Source organism: Protopterus annectens, chromosome 2.part0 (assembly GCF_019279795.1).
Source record: "Protopterus annectens isolate FY-2018-M chromosome 2.part0, PAN1.0, whole genome shotgun sequence".
Taxonomy (NCBI): domain Eukaryota; kingdom Metazoa; phylum Chordata; order Ceratodontiformes; family Protopteridae; genus Protopterus; species Protopterus annectens.
This window is the reverse complement of record NC_056728.1, coordinates 844,172,560-844,191,706: the sequence shown is the minus strand read 5'-3', so window position 1 is coordinate 844,191,706 and position 19,147 is coordinate 844,172,560. Positions and strand designations below refer to the sequence as shown.

The window sequence follows — 19,147 nt, the reverse complement described above, 5'->3', positions numbered from 1 at the left end:
GGAGAGAGCTTTGCTTCCAGTTTGGCCATGTTAAGTGCACCTCTCACAGGTTGTAGTGTTGGGTGGTAGGAGGAGAGGGTTGTCTGTGTACATGAGGCAATTGCTAGACTGCCCCAGTATGCCCAGATTCACCAGGTGGACAGGAGAAATCACCGGAAGCTGACCCTTGGACATGCCTGGTTTGGTGCTTTTTTTGTAACGTATAAGAGCTGTTTTCCCTTACCTTAGCAAGGTACTTTGCAATTATAGGCTCTTTAGTGCCTACAATGAATTTCTCCTTATTAACAAGGATAGTTGAGTGCTTGTATCAGTTTAAGGCTTCCTAGTGCTTTCCAGCAAGTTTTAAAGCAAGTGCTAGTCACAGGGATTCTTAAAGGTAAGATGAAAAAATGGTTTATCCTACACACTGCAATGTGCACTAGAGGAGTTAGGTGTGAAAGTAGATAACTTAAGTTTTATCTGTCTAAAAAGTTTAAGGTTTAGTGGAGAGTCACTATATTTAAAACAGCAAGATAGTTTGAAAGGGGGTGGTCACTTTTGTATTCTGGTACTATGGAATACAGTAGGATGGCCAATAAATTTAAATAGTTGAAGGGGAGTGATTTCACAAAATGATAATTTTGTGCTTATTCATACAAGCCAGTAAAAACAGAGAGGAAATGAGATATATGGTCAAATTAACATAAGGGGAAGGCATCTAGAAAGACAGCGGTGTTTAAGAACACTACAATAACCAGGTGGAAGGGTGGGGAAAATTTTCTGCCCGACTCACAAGAGACAGAGCTGTGATCTCTTTTCAAGTTTTAATATGCAGTTAAAAGCAGAATACACGTAAAACACAAGGTAAATAAAACAAGTCACATTATTCAAAATAGAAAAGGTCAATAAAGGAATACAGCAAATAAAAAGCGAACTAATCTTTCCCTCACAGCAAAGTGTAGCAGAGTCTGGATTAGCCTTTCTAGTAAAGCTCTGAAATGTTTTATTTTACCCCTTAAGTAGAAGGTTTAGTTCCTAGCTCCACCCCTCAGTTCACAGATGATTAACCTTAACTGACCAGTTCTATTGACCTGTACTAATTTCTGCCTGACTCACAAGAGACAGAGCTGTGGTCTCTTTTCAACTTTTAATATGCAGTTTATTTATTTATTTATTTATTTCAGTTTGATTACCGGGGAAGTCCACTGGGCCAAGAAGTGCCCATTTTCAGTGGAGGCCCAGGGAGAAAAGCTCCATGTGCAATACAATACAGTGTAGGTTACAAAATACAAAGGTTACAAAATGTTGTAGAAGAAGTACAAAATACAAAAGAAAAACAAAAAAGTTACAAAATGTAGGTTATACATTCAAAAAATGAAATTCAAATTTAATATACATGATGAGACTTTTTTTAATATATTCACAGTGTAGTAGTTAATTTGACATCTGCTAGTACAGGCTCTTTGGATAGATGGGATTAAGCTTGAGAGTATAATAGAGCAGGAGTAAGTAGAGCAAGTAGAGCTTGGAGGGAAAGTTTATGTAAGGTGAAAGCATGAGCATTTCCATTTGGAGGATAGGTGAAGGAAGAGTTGGTTTTTGAAGGATTCAGTATTGGGGATAGTCCTAAGTGAAGAAGGAAGAGAGTTCCATTTTTTACCTAGGGAGAAGGAGAGTAGAAGCTGACCAGCGGGACATTTGGGTTTATGAATAGAGATTAGGTTTTGGTGTTCAGATCTCAAAGATATGTTTGGGATGTAGGGGGGAAGAATATTCTTTAAGGCTGGGCATTTATCAGGGGAGAATATTAGTTTATGAGCGTTGGTTAGCTGGAGATAGTCTAAGCAGTTAGGGAGTTCTAACCAGTTCAGGGATTGGAGGCAGAGGCAGTGATGAGTTGAAGTTTTGGATTTTGTGGCAAATTTGGAGATCTTATTGTAGCAAGCTTCAAGTTTAGAGGTGATGGATGTGGACAGATTGGTTAGAAGAGGGGCTCCATAAAGAAGAGAGGGTAGAAGGTAGGTTATTGCCAGGGTGTGCCTAGAGGAGTTGGAGAGAAACTGATTGTTCCTATATAGCATGCCTAGCTTTTGGTGGGTTTTCTTTATGTTTTGTAGTATGTGAAGATCAAATATGAGGTGTTCATCTATGGTAATGCCAAGGAGTTTTGCTGAGAGGACTACTTCTATTGCAGTGGATGATTTGCTTTGTACCTTGAAAGTGTTTTTGTCAAAGGAGAGAACCTTGGAGGGGAGAAATATTAGGATTTTAGATTTATTAGAGTTGAGGGAAAGGTGATTTTGGTGCATCCAGCTCTCAGTGGTGGAAAAAGCTATTTGAGTTTTGTTCAGTAGTTCAGGAATATTAGGGGCAGCGCAGACCAAGGTAGAGTCATCAGCGTATTGGATGACTGTAGTGTCAGGGATGACAGAGTGAAGGTTATTAATAAAGATGTTGAAAAGCATGGGTCCAAGGATGGACCCCCTGGGGAACACCAGTAGGAGTAGGCAGGAAGAAAGAGGAGGAGTTTTTCCATTTGACAGCCTGTGATCTGGCGGATAGGTAGCTGGAGAACCAGGAAAGAGTATTAGAGGAGAGATTGAGGTTGGCAAGGTGGAGGAGAAGATGGGAATGTGAAATGGTGGTGAAGGCTTTAGAGAGATCTAGCAGAACTGTAGATACTATGAGTCCAGAGTCTCGAGCTAGATTAACAGTTTCTAGGAAGGATAGTAGGGCAGTTGTGGTACTATGGCCAGGCCGGAAACCATGCTGGTAGGTCGTTCTGAATTAGGTATGGCAAAAGTTGAAGGTGGACACGTTTTTCTAGAATTTTAGATATTGGTGAGAGGAGGGCAATGGGGCGGAAGTTGGAGATAGAGGTGTTTTTGCCTCCTTTGTGGAGAGGAAGAATGTAGGCTGAACGCCAGAGTTTGGGCACATATGATTCATTTAAGGATCTATTAATCAAGATACTGATTGGGAGAGCAGTTCCTTCAGCTGCACACTTGAGGAAAGAGGAGGGTATGTCGTCTGGGGCATTTGAGCAAGGCTTTAGTTTAGATAAAAGCTTTTTTATAAGAAAGGTAGATACTGGTTTGAGATGAAAATAGGGGGGGTTGTTATTTGGGGAGGTAGGTGCTTTAAGGGGGGAGTTGGGAGGTTTCATATTTGGGAATGTTTTAGTTAGTTTAGCTATGGATTCAGTGAAGAAGGTATTGAAGTTGGAGCTAAGTTCATTGTCAGTTAAGCTAGGATCGGGGCAGGGGTTATTTCCAGATCCTGGATGGAGAAGGGAGTTAACTGATTTCCAGAATTGCTTGGGGTTCTTGTTGTTGTTTTGCTGAAATTTATTATAGTAGTTTTTTTTGTCTTTGGTAATAAGTTTTTTTGCTTGGTTGTGGAGTTGGGTATATTGGAGTAGTGCAGAGGACAGTTTATTTTTCTGGTAAAGGTTCCAGGATTTGTCTCTGTGGCGCATAATTTGTTTAGTTTCTTTGGTGAGCCAAGGGGCAGGATTGTTTTTAATTCGTTTGTTTCTTAGCGGTGCTAGGGAGTTAAGAGTCTTTAGGAAAATAGAGTTAAAAAGCTCTACAGCGTCGTCAAGAGGGAGAGAGTTTAGGATTTGCCAGTTAATTTGTTTAAGGATGTTGGAAAAAGGAGAAGGGTTGAAACTGCTAAGGTTACAAGTTTGAATGTAGACATGTTGGTGTTGGATGCTACTAGTTGATCTATGGATGAAGGCAGGGAGGTGATCACTGAAAGTGTCAGGAATGGTGCCAGAGAGAGTGATTTTGTTAGGATGGGAGACAAGTATCCAATCAAGGATGGAGCCTGGGGGTTGTTTTTTGTTGGGACGAGTTATAGAATGGATTACTTGAGTGAAGTTGTAAAGGTTAATAGATAGAAGAGGGGAAGGAGTGTTGATTTTATTCCAGTCAGTATTGACATCGCCTAGAATAAAGGTTTCATATGTTATTTCGGTTGAGGCCCAGTGTAGGATATCTTCGAGGGTGGAGATATTATTGCTGGGTGAGATGTATATAGAAATAATGCAGATGGTTTTGTGTTTGTTCAACGGAGAAGGCTAGTTGTGATTTCAGAATTTTTGAATTGAGGGGTATGAATTTGGAGAGGAATTAGGGAGAGAAGGTTGGAGTAGATTAGTGCAGAGCCTTCACCTTTTTCATTTAAATGGTCGCTTCTGAGGATGTGGTAGCCAGGAGGTAGGATTTCAGAGTCAGTAATGTGGGGTTTTAGCCAGGTTTCGGATAAGGCTAAGATGTCGGGTTGGTAGTAATTGATCCAAGCATGGACAAGGTGAGATTTGTTGTTAAGGCTCTGGGCATTGATAGTGAAGATCTTAAGACAACTAAGAGGGGAAGAGGGTGGAGTTGGGGAAAGGGAGGATGTCTTGTTTATAGAGGGTGAAGAAGGGGGTGGATGGATGGTGAGGTTTGAGCTGAGGCAGGGGCCAGGGTTTGGATGAATGTCTCCAGATAAGGCTAGGATATTGTAGGTAATAAGTTTTGGCCTGAAGTGTGTGGGAGGAAGGTATTTATCAGAGGTTAGTAGAAATTTAAGAGAGGGAGTTTTTATAGTGCTAGCAAAAAGCTTAAGATGGAAGAGGTGCAGTAGATTGGGACAGATAAGAGAGGAGGATATGTTGTGAAAGTGAGAGAGTAGTGAAGATTGCAGTGGAGTGGTAGGGGTAGTTTGGATGGGGGGAGGGAGTTGGAGGGCTATATGAGAGTAGGAGGTCACATAATATAGCGGTATTAATAAGATGAGGAGTAAGCAGGGGAGTCGGATGGTGTAGGGATAATGGGAGGGCATGTTTGGAAAGGGTGGGGACGAGATAGAAGTAAGGTGAGGAAGATGAAGTACTAGTTAAGGTGGGAAGTTACAAAGGAGGATGAGGAGAGTTAATGAGATAACAGGGAATAGGGGATGGCTAAGTCAAAAGTGGTGTAGGTTTAGGGTGGGAGGAGTAGAAGTGATGGAGGAAATGGGAGAAGGAGTATAGTATGATAAGACCAAGGGGGATGAATAGTTAAGAGAAGAGTGTGATAGGGTTATAGAATAGGGGAGGGGTGGTAGTAAGAGGTCTATGAGTGGATGAGGGATTTGGTAGGAGGAGTTAGGTAGGTATAAATGTAGCGGTGGTGGGGGTGGGTGGAAATTGAGGGCAGGGTAGGGGAGCGGAGTGAGCCCGCAGGGTGAACGGAGTGGGAAGAACCAGAGAAGGCTAGAGAGGTTCAAGAGCCAATCAGTGGAACATTGAGGCAGAGGGGTAAGTTTGCAGTATGGGGAGTAGAGGGAACCAAGTAGGTTAAGATAAGAGTGGGTTTTGAGAATGTAGGAGAGAGTGAAGAGAAGAAGAGTCTAGCTAGAATGGGCTAAGAGAGTATAGGAGATAAAGTAAGAAGAAGAAAAATTAGAGCTTAGAGAGAAAGCCTGAAGAGAGTGAAAGTAAGTCTATTATAGAGTGAAAATAAGTCTATTATAGAGGGGGGAGGATACCATCTAGTGGACAGTTGCAGAAGTGCGCCTTAGTCCACTAGGATGACCTCTGGACCAAGGTGGACTGGAGGAAGAAAGGAGCTGGTGCAATTCGGGGAGCAGGATGAGGGGGAAGAGCAGGGAAATGGAGCGAGGGGGGTTTAGGCTGCTGGCTTCCTGGCAGGGAGTAGAGTAAGCTAGCAAGGTTTAAACAATAAGGTAATAAAGGTTTTGCAGCAGAAGCACATACTTCCTGGCAATCTTCTTGGTTCGAATTCCGAAAGGGGATGAGGCTGTAGAGTAGTTGCTATTGCTTAGGCAATTGGACGGGCTGTCTTAATATAGGCAGGACTAGGAGTCCGTCCTGGCTAGATCACAGGGGGAAAATCAGGGCCAAACAGCTGGAAAACAGGAGAGAAAGATGTAAGCGAAGTAGTATTTTAGAAATATAAAGCACACCTAGACACCTAGTAGCACTAATAGGCAGTTACTGTGCATACATTAACAGTAAAGACAAACAACCAGTTGAACCTATGAACAACCTGTTTTATGTCTGGTTTGTTGTTACACAAGAGAACTGATTCCTAATTCATAGTGCAATTACATCTCTCACATATTGTATTTATTTATTTTATGAGTAAGTGTTTTTTCAGTATATATGAGGCAACTACATTGCCTCAGGATGCCCATGCCAATCAGGCTAGCCACAGAAATGGTTGGAAACTGACCACCCATTTTGGAAGGTTTTTAGTGCAACTACTACTGGGGAGTGGGCTAGTTTGACGTCATTTTGCTCTAGGTTAACAAAGGGGCTTATTCTGTTGAAGGCTAGGAGTGAAAACTATGCCAATGCTTCTCAGTGCACAAGCTATGCACAAAAATAAGGCTTAAATACAGGTCAAAATTAAACACTTTTAAGCTAAAGTATCAATGGGAAAGCACCCAATGAGTTTTCCTCCAGTAATCTCCAACTCAGATGAGGCTCAAACTACACACTTCTGCCATAAGGGTGCAGGCAAAGCCCTCAGAATGTAAGATGGCCGGAGCAGTCCTCAAGTGTAATAATACAGTCTAGATCCAGCTGATCTGAATCAAGTCTATGCTATGTACTAGCTACTTAAAGTAACAGAACAGCTTTTTTAAAGTGCAGAGAAATACAGTAAAATCTGCAAAATAAGGCCGCTAAATGATAAAATACAGTCAGCAAAGTGCAAAGGAAACTCACAAAGTACTTATTTTTTTGAGTTTAGCAGTGGATGTTTTGGATTTCAGCAAAATCTCTCCAGACTGCTAGAAAAGTTGCCAAATGTTTTGCAGCTCCGATTAAAAGAGAACAAACCCGCATAAATGAGAGGCTTAAATATTGGAGAAATGAAACTCTTTTAAGCCAAACTACCAATAGGAATGCACCCAATGAGCTTTCTGCTAGTAATCTTCACCCCAGATGAAGCCCAGACTACACACTTCTGCCACAAAGGTGCAGGCAGGGCCCTCCTAATGTAATATGGCTGGGATAGTACTCAAGTGTAACAATACAGTCTAAATTAAGCAGATCTGAATCCAGTGCATGCTATGGATTAGTTAATTAAAGCAGCAGAGCAGATTTTTAAAGTGCAGAAAAATACAATAAAAATCAGCAAAATGATAAAACACAGTCAGCAAAGTATAAAGAAAATTCAAAAAGTACTTATTGTTTCAATTTTAGCAGTGAATGCTTTGGATTTTAGCAGAATCTCTCCAGACCTATGGCAAAAGTCGCCAAATGTTGAGTCTCTCCAGTTAGATGACCTGCAGTGGTACTGACGTCTGCACAAACTGGCAGCTCTTCGAGCAACTGTGAACAGTGGGACACTATGGAGAGCATTTCCTAAACAGGATTTTAAACTGGAGAGGTTTGCTCATATAAAAGGCACAGGGAACTGTGTTTGTGCATCTAAGAGCAGTAGAGTAACAAATGGGATTTCTTTAACAAGTGCAGGCTGAAACACAGTGATGAAAAATTCAACCAAATGAATAAATGAAGCAAAGAAGTGTTAAATAGCACTGAGACAGTTAGAGCCAGTTCAAAAAATACTTATATCAGCTTTGTAGGTCCAGATGGTTTTAGAGGCAATCCTAGTCTTGTAGTCACAGGTGTCCAAGTCAGGCACAGGGAAGCTCTGAATAAAAGAGCACAAGCTCACAAAAATGTAATTCTTTTATACCAGCGGGATAAAAGATTTTTACACTGTTAACCCCTCAGGCTAATCAGATAAATACACAATAAACTTTCCACCGCCAGTTTTCAACCTGGTGCAAAATAACCTTCTTAATATAAAACAAATTGGTTTTGAGCTCAGGTGCACTAAATAATGCTTTACAACAAAAGTCAGAATTCCTGACTTTTAAAAGACAAACAGGGATAATCACACAGAAAAGTATTCTCAGCACGTGCACTTTGTCTCTTACTGTGAGCTATAATTCAAAACAGCAAACAGCTCAAACTTGCTAACTTGACAGATACTAAGGGAGGGTGTTTAAGGGAAGGGGATATGAGTTTAACGACTACAACTCAGGCATAACAAAATAATGAAAATTAGCCACTTTCAAAAGAAAAATAAATAACAGGCACTGAGAATACTGTTTTGTGTGATTATCCCTGTTTGTCTTTTAAGTAGTCATTGAAAAGCAATAAATGGTAATTAAACCTGGCTGGCTAAAATAAAGCAATGTATAAGTGAGAGCACGTAATGTCAATGACATGGGAGGATCTAAATGGCTAATATTTTAAAGCCAAACACTACAATTCGGGATACCTAGAGATAGTCTAAAAAAAATCAAGATGCCAGACCCCATGTGGACAGACTCTGGAATTACATTTAAAAATATTAAAAAAAAAATACAGAGTCCAAAAGTGGTGTTAAAACATAAGAAACATCAAGACATGATGAAATAAGCATGTTTTGTTTTTAGTCTGTGGGTGCAATTCTCCTTTAAATAGCACTGAGACATTTAGATAAAGTGCAAAAAAAATACTTATATCAGCTTTGTAGGTCCAGATGGTTTTAGAAGCAATCCAAGTCTTGCAGTCACAGGTGTCTAAGCCAGGCACAGGGAAGCTCTGAATAAAAGTGTGGTACACATTCAAGTTTTGAGGTGCACTGATAAGCATTCATCCAACTGCCTCCAGAGAATGGCATTTGCACAAACATTCAGGAGAACTGACAAGGCCTCTTGGTGAAAGGTCTCCTGAAACCTTGATTTTGCAACCCACCTCTGTCACATGGGTAATGTCTGCTGTTAGAGTTTCCCTCCCTCTCCCTTGGGGATGGTCTATCTTAGGATGTTTCAGGAGAAAACCCCTGGGACTCATGGAACCGTAGTCTCTTACCCCCTTTCTGGTTCCTGGAAAAGAGCCTCGGGGGGGGGGGGGACCATATTTGAATGACAGAAAGGTTTTTTCCATCTTGTTCACTTCTGGAAATTGTTTCCTACACTTTAGGGACATTTATAAAAGATGGCTTGTAGTGCTCTGAAAAGTCACACAAGTGTATCCACGTATGTCTCCTTATGTTAATGATGGTACTTGTGGCTCTCAAAGCACACTTAATGACATTAGAAGTCAGCACATCAACACATTTGAAATTGACTGCAGAGTGGCTAACTGAGAATCCAATGTTTTCATGTCCTCTGCAGATACAGACCAAGAGACAGATTTGAAACTTTCTTTAGTCAAGTCCCTTTGAAATCTAGTAAAGTATGCCGGGTAATTCTGAATTTGTCCAACACCCTGGACTCCCATTTAGGGGGATGAACAGAAGAGCTCTATTTTGTTAGCTCTTTTTGGTGGCTGCCACCACAACCATGGAATCTACAGCCAGACTCATGCTTTAATGCCCACTTAGAGATGTGACCCACCATATCATCAGCAGCAGGAACTACCCAAGATGTAGCTGGGCTAGAACTGAAGGCATCAAGGAACACCTATCTCCTCTTGGGGGGCCTTCAGTGGACCACCCACCTTTCCCTGTCAAAAAGCTTGAGAATCTCCTGAAATGAAATGTCCTTAAGGGGAAATCTGGGGACCCCTTCCTCGTCACTGAGGTCAGTGTCATCAGTCTTGGGGGAGTCTATGTTTCATATGGCACTGAGAAGCCTACATGGTGGGATATTCCAGAGAGGACTTGGAAGAGATCTGCAAATCCCCTATGCAGACTGTCTCATGGCTCAATGGACCCAGCTGTCCCAATGGAATTGGATGAGAAAGATTAGGACCTAGGGTATTCTTTGGGTAATGGGTGGAACCGAGTGAGAAATAGAAGTCTGCTCATCTGATACAAAGAATACCCTCTCAACAGCTGTGAAAGATGAAGCCAAAGGAGATCCTGAAATCTGTTGGAAGAGGCAAAGTGACCACCCTGGACAAACCCTGGAATTCCATTCAGCTCAGTTCCTAGTATAACACTGGTGCTGAGCTGTCCAGCACCAAGTCTACAAAAAGAAGAGATGGCTCCAAAAACCTCAGAGTTGAACCCATTCCCACAAAGACCTTGTGCTGATACTTCAGCCTCGAGATCCTTTTGGAGCCGAAGTAGGTGGAACCATTCAGATTAAAAATGGTGCAGGAGTAGAAGAAAGCAAAGTCTTTGAATCAGGCCTGACAAACTCTGAGTGGCACTGAGATTTGTAATGTCCAAACTCAACAAACAGGTCAGGGTAGGAGTTAGAACATGATGAGAGGAAGAAACTGAATTCATGGGTCTGCCAGTGGCCAGAGTTTATAGGACCCCTAACAGAATATGAGTCATAAGGAATTTCCTCATTATACAGTCCATGTCTGCTTTGAAAAAAACTCCTATTTGTCCAGACTGACCACAGGGAAGAGGCAGTTGGTGGTCTAGATGACCAAAGACTGATCATTTCTTGTAGAAAAGGAGATGGGAGCCAAGAAGAAACTAGCTCAAGAGAAAACCTTAGCTCCAAGACAGGAGGAGTTTTTGATCCAATCAGAACTGGCTCAAAGAACAGCACAACATCCAACAGTTTAGAGGACTTTGGAGCCGGGGCAGTACATGCAGATGAATACCAGCTAGGGCAACATTTTCTTGGCTTCTTGGTCTTTGGGAGGAGAAGTAAAGGAACAGGAAAGTATGTTCGTCTTCTGCTTTCGTTTTTTGAAATGTCTACAGATAAAATGAGAGGAGGGGCAGGCTTCTGATGTACATCTTTAAGGGTTCCAAGGACGTCCTCTTGTACAAGAATCTGTGGTATGCCTTCCTGTCTCTCAAAACTACCAGCTAGGCATCCTCCTTTTCAGCCTTGCCATCTGTCTGATCAGTCAGATGAGACATGCTTGGAAGCTGCACCTTGTTGGTCTCCAGAGGGGTTTTGGCAGTGGCAGCAATGAGAGAAGCCAAATGGTCTGCAGGCTCCTCACATGCTTTGACAGAGACCCAGACACATCTGGAAGTATTTGCTTCTTAGCTTCTTAACAAGGCTGCTGAGGGATACCCAAGAGAAACAACTCAGAGTCTATCCTACCATGTGCAACTTATTTAAGCCTTTGATTCTCCAGGTAAACCTTTAGAAATGGTCTATATTAAATCAGCAAATGCTTAAAATAGTGAACGCTGATTTATCGACCCTTAAACAGCGAAACCTGACACTCTTGAAAACACAAACTAAAGTGGGGGGGCTTTGCACCCCACATCCCCTGATGTGGGGGGCTGTGCCCCCACACCCCCTTACTTAAATATACCAACTCCGAGATTGCACCACAGTGGAGGAAATGGCAAAGTTCCAAAAACGGCCCAGCAATTTTTTTTTCCCCTGGGAAAAAAGTCACTGTTCTATGTCTTTGGGATTGTCAGGTTTCACTCTTAAAGGGTCGATAAATCAGTGTTCACTATTTTGAGCATTCGCTGATTTAATATAGACCCTTCAGAAATGCTATGTGGCTTCTAATAGTCTTGTAGTTGAAAGACTTGCAAATAGACCACTCCCTAAAGTTATATTCTGAACATACACAGAATAAACACTATGACTACCCTTATACAAGATCTCCCAACCACAATCATGTTTTCCTCTCTTAGCGAACATGAAATAGGACAAACGTAGTCAAAAAAGTAGTGAAACAGGAAGGGTACCCAGTGGAAATACATATCTGCCTACAATAACTGGAAATTGAAACAGGCTTGGCTGACAGACCAAGTTAAGGTACATAGTCTTTCTTCATAGGTTGTCAGAAAGAATGTTTCAAGGAACTTAGCTCTCCCATATCACTTATGTACAAGCACATTCTCTCGTACATTCGATGTACAGCATGAGAGGGAGACATCCATGCTTTGGTTTACTGGCCAGACATATGGTATCCTTTGAAGGATATTTCCCACTAGTAAGCAGTAGTGTAACAGTGATATAATGAAGGACAACCATTTTACAGAAAATATGGAAGATGAACAGCAGAGACTGCATGCAGAACTGGTGAAGTGAACAAAGGCAATAATACCTCAGGACTCAGGAAAATTATACTGAAAAGAAGAAGATAAAAAGGAACAGAGATGAAATAGTTCTGGTTTGATTTTTATCTTTCTTTCGGGTTTCCCCTTCCTCAATGCTATGGCACTGAGGAAGGGGAAACCCGAAAGCTTTGCTGCAATAAATTCTGGTGGTTTTATGTAACTGTGTTCTATTTTGTTTTGATATTTGGATTTCGTGTGTTGAACGCAGTGCACCACAGTGTTTCTCTTTATTGGTTGATTTTTATCTTGCAAGGAATAACATGGTCATGACTCCTTTCTTCTTCTTCTTCTTCTTTCATTCTTTTTCTTTTGTCTTCTTGCCACAACTGCACAGTCACTTCTCTGTCTACACCAACATGTGGCTATGCAGTCATTATCCCTCCAAAGGCTGCATGGTAAGTCAAATGAAGACATATGCCATGGACCTTTCCACACATTTTTCTTGTGAACAGAGATATATAATGTCATTTGTGTGGCATGTATACATTCACCCTTCTCACTCTCTCTTTAAGGACTGTGCATAACACTAGTAAGCACATCAGACTCTGCCAGTGACTGTCTAATACAAAGCGGCCCTTGGAACTCTCCAGTGTGAAAAATTCACCTTGCCCCTCCCAGCTGATATACCAGCTCCCTGTGCCTACTCCTGAACCTCGATTACTGCAGGCCTGTTTAGATGCCCAAATCCTGTGTCATGGGTTGGCTGGAACATAGATTACTAAATGAAGAATTTATAGGAGACATACACATTGTAATACTGAATGTATCTATTATTACAGTTACATGTATTATGCAAATGTCCTCTATTTCCGACACTCAGTCAGAGTATTTAACCTTCACTATTTGATAATAGTGTATCACCATCTCAATCTCCTCCTCCAAAGGTGAATACCTAGTTTCAGGACATTTAGTACTCTTTGCCACAAACAGGCTCTGAGCAACATTAGCACATTCTTGAATGACTTACCTATACATCTGTATCACATCATTGAATGAGGTGCCAACAACCATAGCCCTCTCAGTTAACCTATCTACATCTAATTCTTATGTAAGTTTGTCAAATTGTGATATTTTGCTTACATTATGACTGTGACAAAAGCCAAGTCCTCGCAAAATCTGATAAAGATACTTGCGAACACGGTTGTACTCTAGGCCTCCAGGGAACTGCTCAAGGTCATCCAGTACTGTGTGGTCAACAAACTCAAACACCAAGTACCAGCGTTTCTTCTTCTTGCATACCTCCAACAGGTTCACTAAATTATCATGCCTCAGTTGCTACAACGAAAAGGAAAAAAAAACAGCAACACTGTAACATTCATTGTTAAAATTTTGCTTCTCATACTCTTAATTCATAAAAGTTTAATACAAAAGTACAGGTGTCTCATTTGTATATTAAGTACCACAGAACACAACTCTTTGTAGGAGTTGCTGTAACATCTGCTTACCCTGAGTGCATAGTGAAGCTTCAGTCAGATGGTTCAAGTCAAATAATACAACAATTAAATGGTACTCTAGTCCATAAACTAGGAATTTTCTGTGTAATATAAGATCCTCGTGAAGCAGTATTAAACAACTTTATCTTATACATACTTTTTATGTCTTAATGCTTTTATACTATCATTTACTTCCAAATTCAGTAGGGTCTGTAAAATATCACTGCTAAATGCATTATATGCCAGCATTAATTTTCCTCTAAAATGCTGATAAATTGTAACATTTTTTTTAACTTCTGACACTTTTCACTATAATTACATGTTTTCATTTGATAATATTTTTAGTAAATTTCCTCTGTACTTCAAGCTTTTTTAATTCTCTTTTCTTATATGAACAAAACATATATTTATACACCAAAATTAGCCTTATATAGGTTTTATATAATTCAACCATCCAGTTTTCTTGTAATTAAATGTTCTTCATTAAAAGACCGAGTTGTCTCATTGCTTTAGATCTAATAGCATTTACATGCTTAGAATAAGACCATTTGGAGGATATTATTATTCCCAGATCTTCATATTCATCAATATCTGATAGAGCAATGTCTTGTAATTGAATGGGTGTATTATAATTTTTTATGATATTGCATTTATTTATACTAAATATGATGTCTTTGGCTTACTCCAGACAAATAACAAACAGCAGCTGTATTCCCTTGGCCCATAATTTTTACCTGGTCATTAAAAATTCTATTAAGTTTGCTGAAGCTGATTTTCCTTTAGAAAAGCCATGTTGCTTAATACCATGTAAGTTGTTTTCTATTGTATTACCTTCCATTAATTCAGAAATACACATCTCAAAGCATTTACCTAATATTGAGGTCAGACAAACCTAACTGACCAGTAATTATTTATTCAGTTGTCTTTCCTTTTTTAAATGTAGGAGTCACAGTTACTAGCGCCATGATGCTGGGACAACATAGTTTTTCAAGCAGAATATTAAATATGCTTATTAAAGGTGTCTTTATCATGCCTGCTAAGGTCTTTAACAGTGTCACTGGAATTTTATCTGGACCTAATGATATTTTATGATACAGCTTCATAAATGCTTTTCAGTGCTGTTTAATGTGATTACAAGACAATCATACTGATGTGTTCCTAATGTGCTAAACTGTATACTGCTTTGCATTTCTTTCCCAATGTTTGTAAAATATTTATAAAATTCATCACTTATTTCAATCAAGCAAAATAACTTTTTGTTGTTAACTTTGACAGTTAAAAAGTATAGTTGCATAAGACCTTCTTACCAATAACAGTAGATGTATGTAGAGCACACTTCCTTGTTGACATTTGGGTAATAGTGTACTGCTACCCTCCTCTAGCAGTCTACAAAAGTTCAGAGTCCCTCCCACTGTCTGTCTGTGGGTGTGATGGACAGGCATGTAGTACTTCATAAAGGTATGGACAGAGGACCAAGTTACTGCCTGTAGTAAACTTCGACTCCCCTCCTTTCCAATACCCACTGAAGAGGAAAAGGCCCTCGTGAAATGTGTCTTTACCTTGCTTGCCTTCACTTTGCCATGCTCAGTGTAACAAAAAACAATATCGGGGGGGGGGGGCTAGTGGCAGTGGCATCTTATGATATTGGACTGCAGGATTGTCAACCCCTCCCAGCTGTAAAAAGAAAAAAAAATACTCAGACTGCTGTGAAAATGTCCAGACCACTAATTTAGAGTGTCTGGACCATTTAACTCAGACTGCTCACTGCTGTAAAAAGAAAAAAATTAGAGGGAGTGTCCATTTAAAATTTAGAGGGAGTGTCCATTTCCCAAACTCGGACTGGTTAAACAGCAGTCCAGAATGGGAAACAAGGCATCAGACTGCAGATGCCCCAGACTGCATAGACTGGAAGGGGATCGGACTGCAACATCTGCAGGCTGGATAACTGTAAGCCTGCTGCTCTCGCGGGACTATAGAGGCAAGCTGCCTGCTCGCAGGACCAGTTGTAAGTCCATACAGAGCTTTTGAAGTGTGTGTGTGTGTGTGTGTGTGTGTGTGTGTGTGTGTGTGTGTGTGTGTGTGTGTGTGTGTATGTGTGTGTGAAATATACCTGGTGGCTAGAGACAGGCTCAAACCCTGTACCTTGCATGCAGATAGCAAGAATTCCCTACCCACCACCACTTGTAAAAAATTTGTAGATTTTTGCCTCATATTTTTGTTCTGTTCCTCATTTTTCTGGAATGATAGACATGTGAATTTCAGACTTCATATTCTTCAGAAGGTACATGTAAAACAAAAGTTTTTTTTCTAGCAATTTTCTACGTTTATAAGAACAAAATTTGAAATTTGTCCCTATTTTTGGGCTGTATTCCCTCATCATTCACTTTGTCCAGGTTTTTGTGCTAAGAGGTTGACAGCTATGGTGAGAACTGAATTCACTGAATATGTTTGGGGGCTGTATTTGCCCATTATTCACATTGTCCGGGTGTTTTGTGCTAAGAGGTTGAGAGCTGTGGTGAGAACTGAATTCGCTAAATGACAGCCATTTAAATTTCAGTCTTTCTATCTTTGCAGCAACAGCTAATTTGGCATTGTGGTATGTTGCTCAGACTGTAGTGCACAGGGTCCCGGGTTCAAGACTTGGCAGTGAAATGCATGGTGGTAACACATCGTTTTGTTCTAGCAACTTTCCAAGATTATACAAGCAATGTTTAAAATATGTCCCTGTTTTTTGGGCTTTTGTCCCCCCCCCCCCCCCAACAATAAATTTTGGCTTTTCCAGATTTCTTGTGCTGCAAAATTGAGAGATACAGTTGAGTGTCGAGTGGATTTTACAAGGAGCTGAGAGCTTCAGGGGAAGAGAAGTTTAGTGCTGCATATGCTGAGTCTGCTTGCTTTGTTAATAGTGCAACAGGTAGTGTAGCTTTTGATGCAGAAGGCTGTGGATTCCACTCCCACAGTATGTAGATGCATTGCTGATAATGTACTGTGTTATACCTTTAAAGGGGGTGGATGCTGCAGTCCTAAGAATGTCCTCTTTGACAGACATACTTATTAAATATGAATCTGTTATCAGTTTGCCTTCCAGTCCCTATTGCAATATTACTAGCTTATCATTTTTTCAGTGTAACATAGGCAGTGTATTCATCAAGGGCAACAGGCACTTTATTTGTAAATGAAATAATGAAATATAAAGTTGTTTGCTAGCAACAACATCTTCATTAGTTGCAGATCTCTTTACTGGTGGACTGTAGAAGTTTGAGTAGACTTTTTGATGGAAATGTTCTGAACTGGGCAGTTTTGTCATTATTGGTGCACACATTTTGTTTCATTGTTTACTGGAAAAATGTTCAAAGCAATAAATTTAAAATGCCCTCTAACAACTGTACGGTATTATACAATATAATTTAATACGATCAGGAAGGTGTATGTTTCCTATGCAAGGGGTCTATAATTTGAAAACTGCCCAAAGTGAATCTGTATCTGCCACAGGCCAGATGTATTTTCTTTGAATGTGGGTTTCAATGCTGTTTGAATGAATGTGAGTTTCAAAAGCAGAGAAGTTTTAATGGTAAGTCTATTTTCATTGTGAGATTGCATTGCTTTGTTTAGCAGATGTTTATTAGTGTATGTGCTGTAAAATATAAAATAAAACTTATAAATGAAATCCAAATCATCGTAGAAGTAAAGCAATATGCACATTACAGTGTTTATGGTAAATGGGGCAAAATAACCAAGTAATGGGACATTGGAATGGCTGTAGGGGGAGGACCCATTCAACCATGATTTTGTGAGGGGGGAAGGGTGGCAAACTCAGAGACAGCCCCGGCTTAACTATACCTCTCTACTGTCCAGATTTTCACAGAATTAATAGATTTTTTGCTTATTTTTGATTTGTTCCTCATAAAATTTGTGGTTTTCTGGAAAATTATTCAGGAATAAAGTCAATAAATAATTACAGACATTGAGTTTCAGACTTCATACCCTTCAGAGAAATGATTGCTAAAGCAAAACCTGTTATTAGATCAACTGTCTAAGTTTATACAAGAGCAATTTTTAGTACTGTTTGTATGTTCCCCCAATATATTTGGCCTTGTCCAGATTTCCTGCATTAAGAGGTTGAGAGGCATATGCAAATAAATCGCTTTATAGAATTGGAGACATCCAAACCTCTCAACTGTCCTCCATTTTGGCTCAAAGTGTTGCTCTCCCCCTAATAATCCCTCCACAAAATGGCAAATTTGGAAGAAATTGTGGAGGGTTTACAATTAATAAGTAATTGTAATGATCAGAGTTATAGATTACTTTTAATTTCAGAAATGCATGTAGATTCTTATTTTGTCAGTTGCTCAAGTTAACAGTACTAATATTAAAAAAGTGTCCATTCTTTGACAGGTTCCCAGCTGCATTGTGTGGCTATTTTATATTTTTGCATCACATTTTTGGCCTGTTTTTCATAAAATTGTGGTTTTCTGGCAAATTAGTGGCAAATCATTAAAGATTGAAGTTAGAAAATAATGACAGACATTTCGTTTCAGATTTCATACCCTTCAGAAAATTCATACTAATGCAAGACCTAATATTCTATTATCTTTCTAAGTTTATAAGAGCAATATTTAAAATTGTCCTTATTTTTGGGCCATTGTCCCACTTCTATTTATAACTTTGTATAGATTTCTTGCTCTGAGGTTGAGAGGTATGACACGTGTCAGGGCCATCACCATCAGCCAAAGACATTTCAAATTGTGACATACTTGTACCCCACTCCCCCATGTAGTGACTCTGGATGTGTCCAAGCAAGGCAAGGAGCAGTTATGCATTATAAGTCATCTCACATCAAAGGTAGGCACAAGTACTACAGTGGCTTTTCATCTGTCCTTGATTTTGCAGAATGTTCTGGATTTCTGTCATATTTTTATACTGTTGATTTATGCTTCTTCTTATTCAGAAAATGCATGTTGTTGCAGTGCCTGTTGGTGCGTGTTTAAGTAGCAATGCTTTAATGACCATCAGGTAAGCTTGTCTGAGATTGTAAGATGCAAGTAAGCTTTAATAAGCATACTGTTAAATAATTACCAACATTGAAAGCCTTTTTGTTGTTGCCATGCAGAGAATAGTTACATAACTAGATAGCATATAAGCCTTAGGTATTGAAATGCATATGACAGTATTTGTAATAAAGGACAGGATTACAGTATTTTAAGAACCTCATTACATTTGTTGGAGACTTGCAGTCATCTTTGCAGGCTTTACCCATAAACTAAACAGAATGCCAATCTATCATGTGTGGTCCATAACCTGTGCAGTAATCCTTTAAGCAATTTATCTTGAGCATGTTTCTTATTTGCTGTCATTTTGTACTTTGATCATGTTTTCCCCATGAAACAAGTAGATAGTTGTTGTTAGGCAGCAGGTCTTTTTTTGGACAAGAAACATTTTTACAAGTTGGGGTATCACAGAGATTGCTACTTTCAGCATGTTACTTGGTACTTTTATAAAGCGGAGTATAAAGTATAATTAGAGCTGCAGTGCAAGGAGAAATGGTTTGAGTTGAGTGCTGCTTGTTTTTTTATACTTGATTTTGACTGCCATTCCAGTAATGTACTTAAAAAGTAATTTATTTTTCATGCCTCACAACCTTTTTGTTTCCATCTAGATATTAAGTAAGCTGTCATGTAGCCAATGCATTGAAATATTTTTTTTCTTCTACACTTCAGTTTGTCTTGATTGGACTCT

At 39.8% G+C, this 19,147-nt stretch overlaps 1 protein-coding gene across 1 annotated transcript in view; it reads right to left on the bottom strand.

The window, feature by feature from the left end:
* Positions 1 to 19,147, bottom strand: part of CDKL2 (cyclin dependent kinase like 2) — a 2,041,037-nt gene that overhangs the window by 1,268,343 nt on the left and 753,547 nt on the right. The window contains exon 3 of the mRNA XM_044060356.1: positions 13,059 to 13,253. Within this exon, the coding sequence (XP_043916291.1) occupies positions 13,059 to 13,253 (195 nt within the window). The remainder of the gene's footprint in view (positions 1 to 13,058; positions 13,254 to 19,147) is intronic.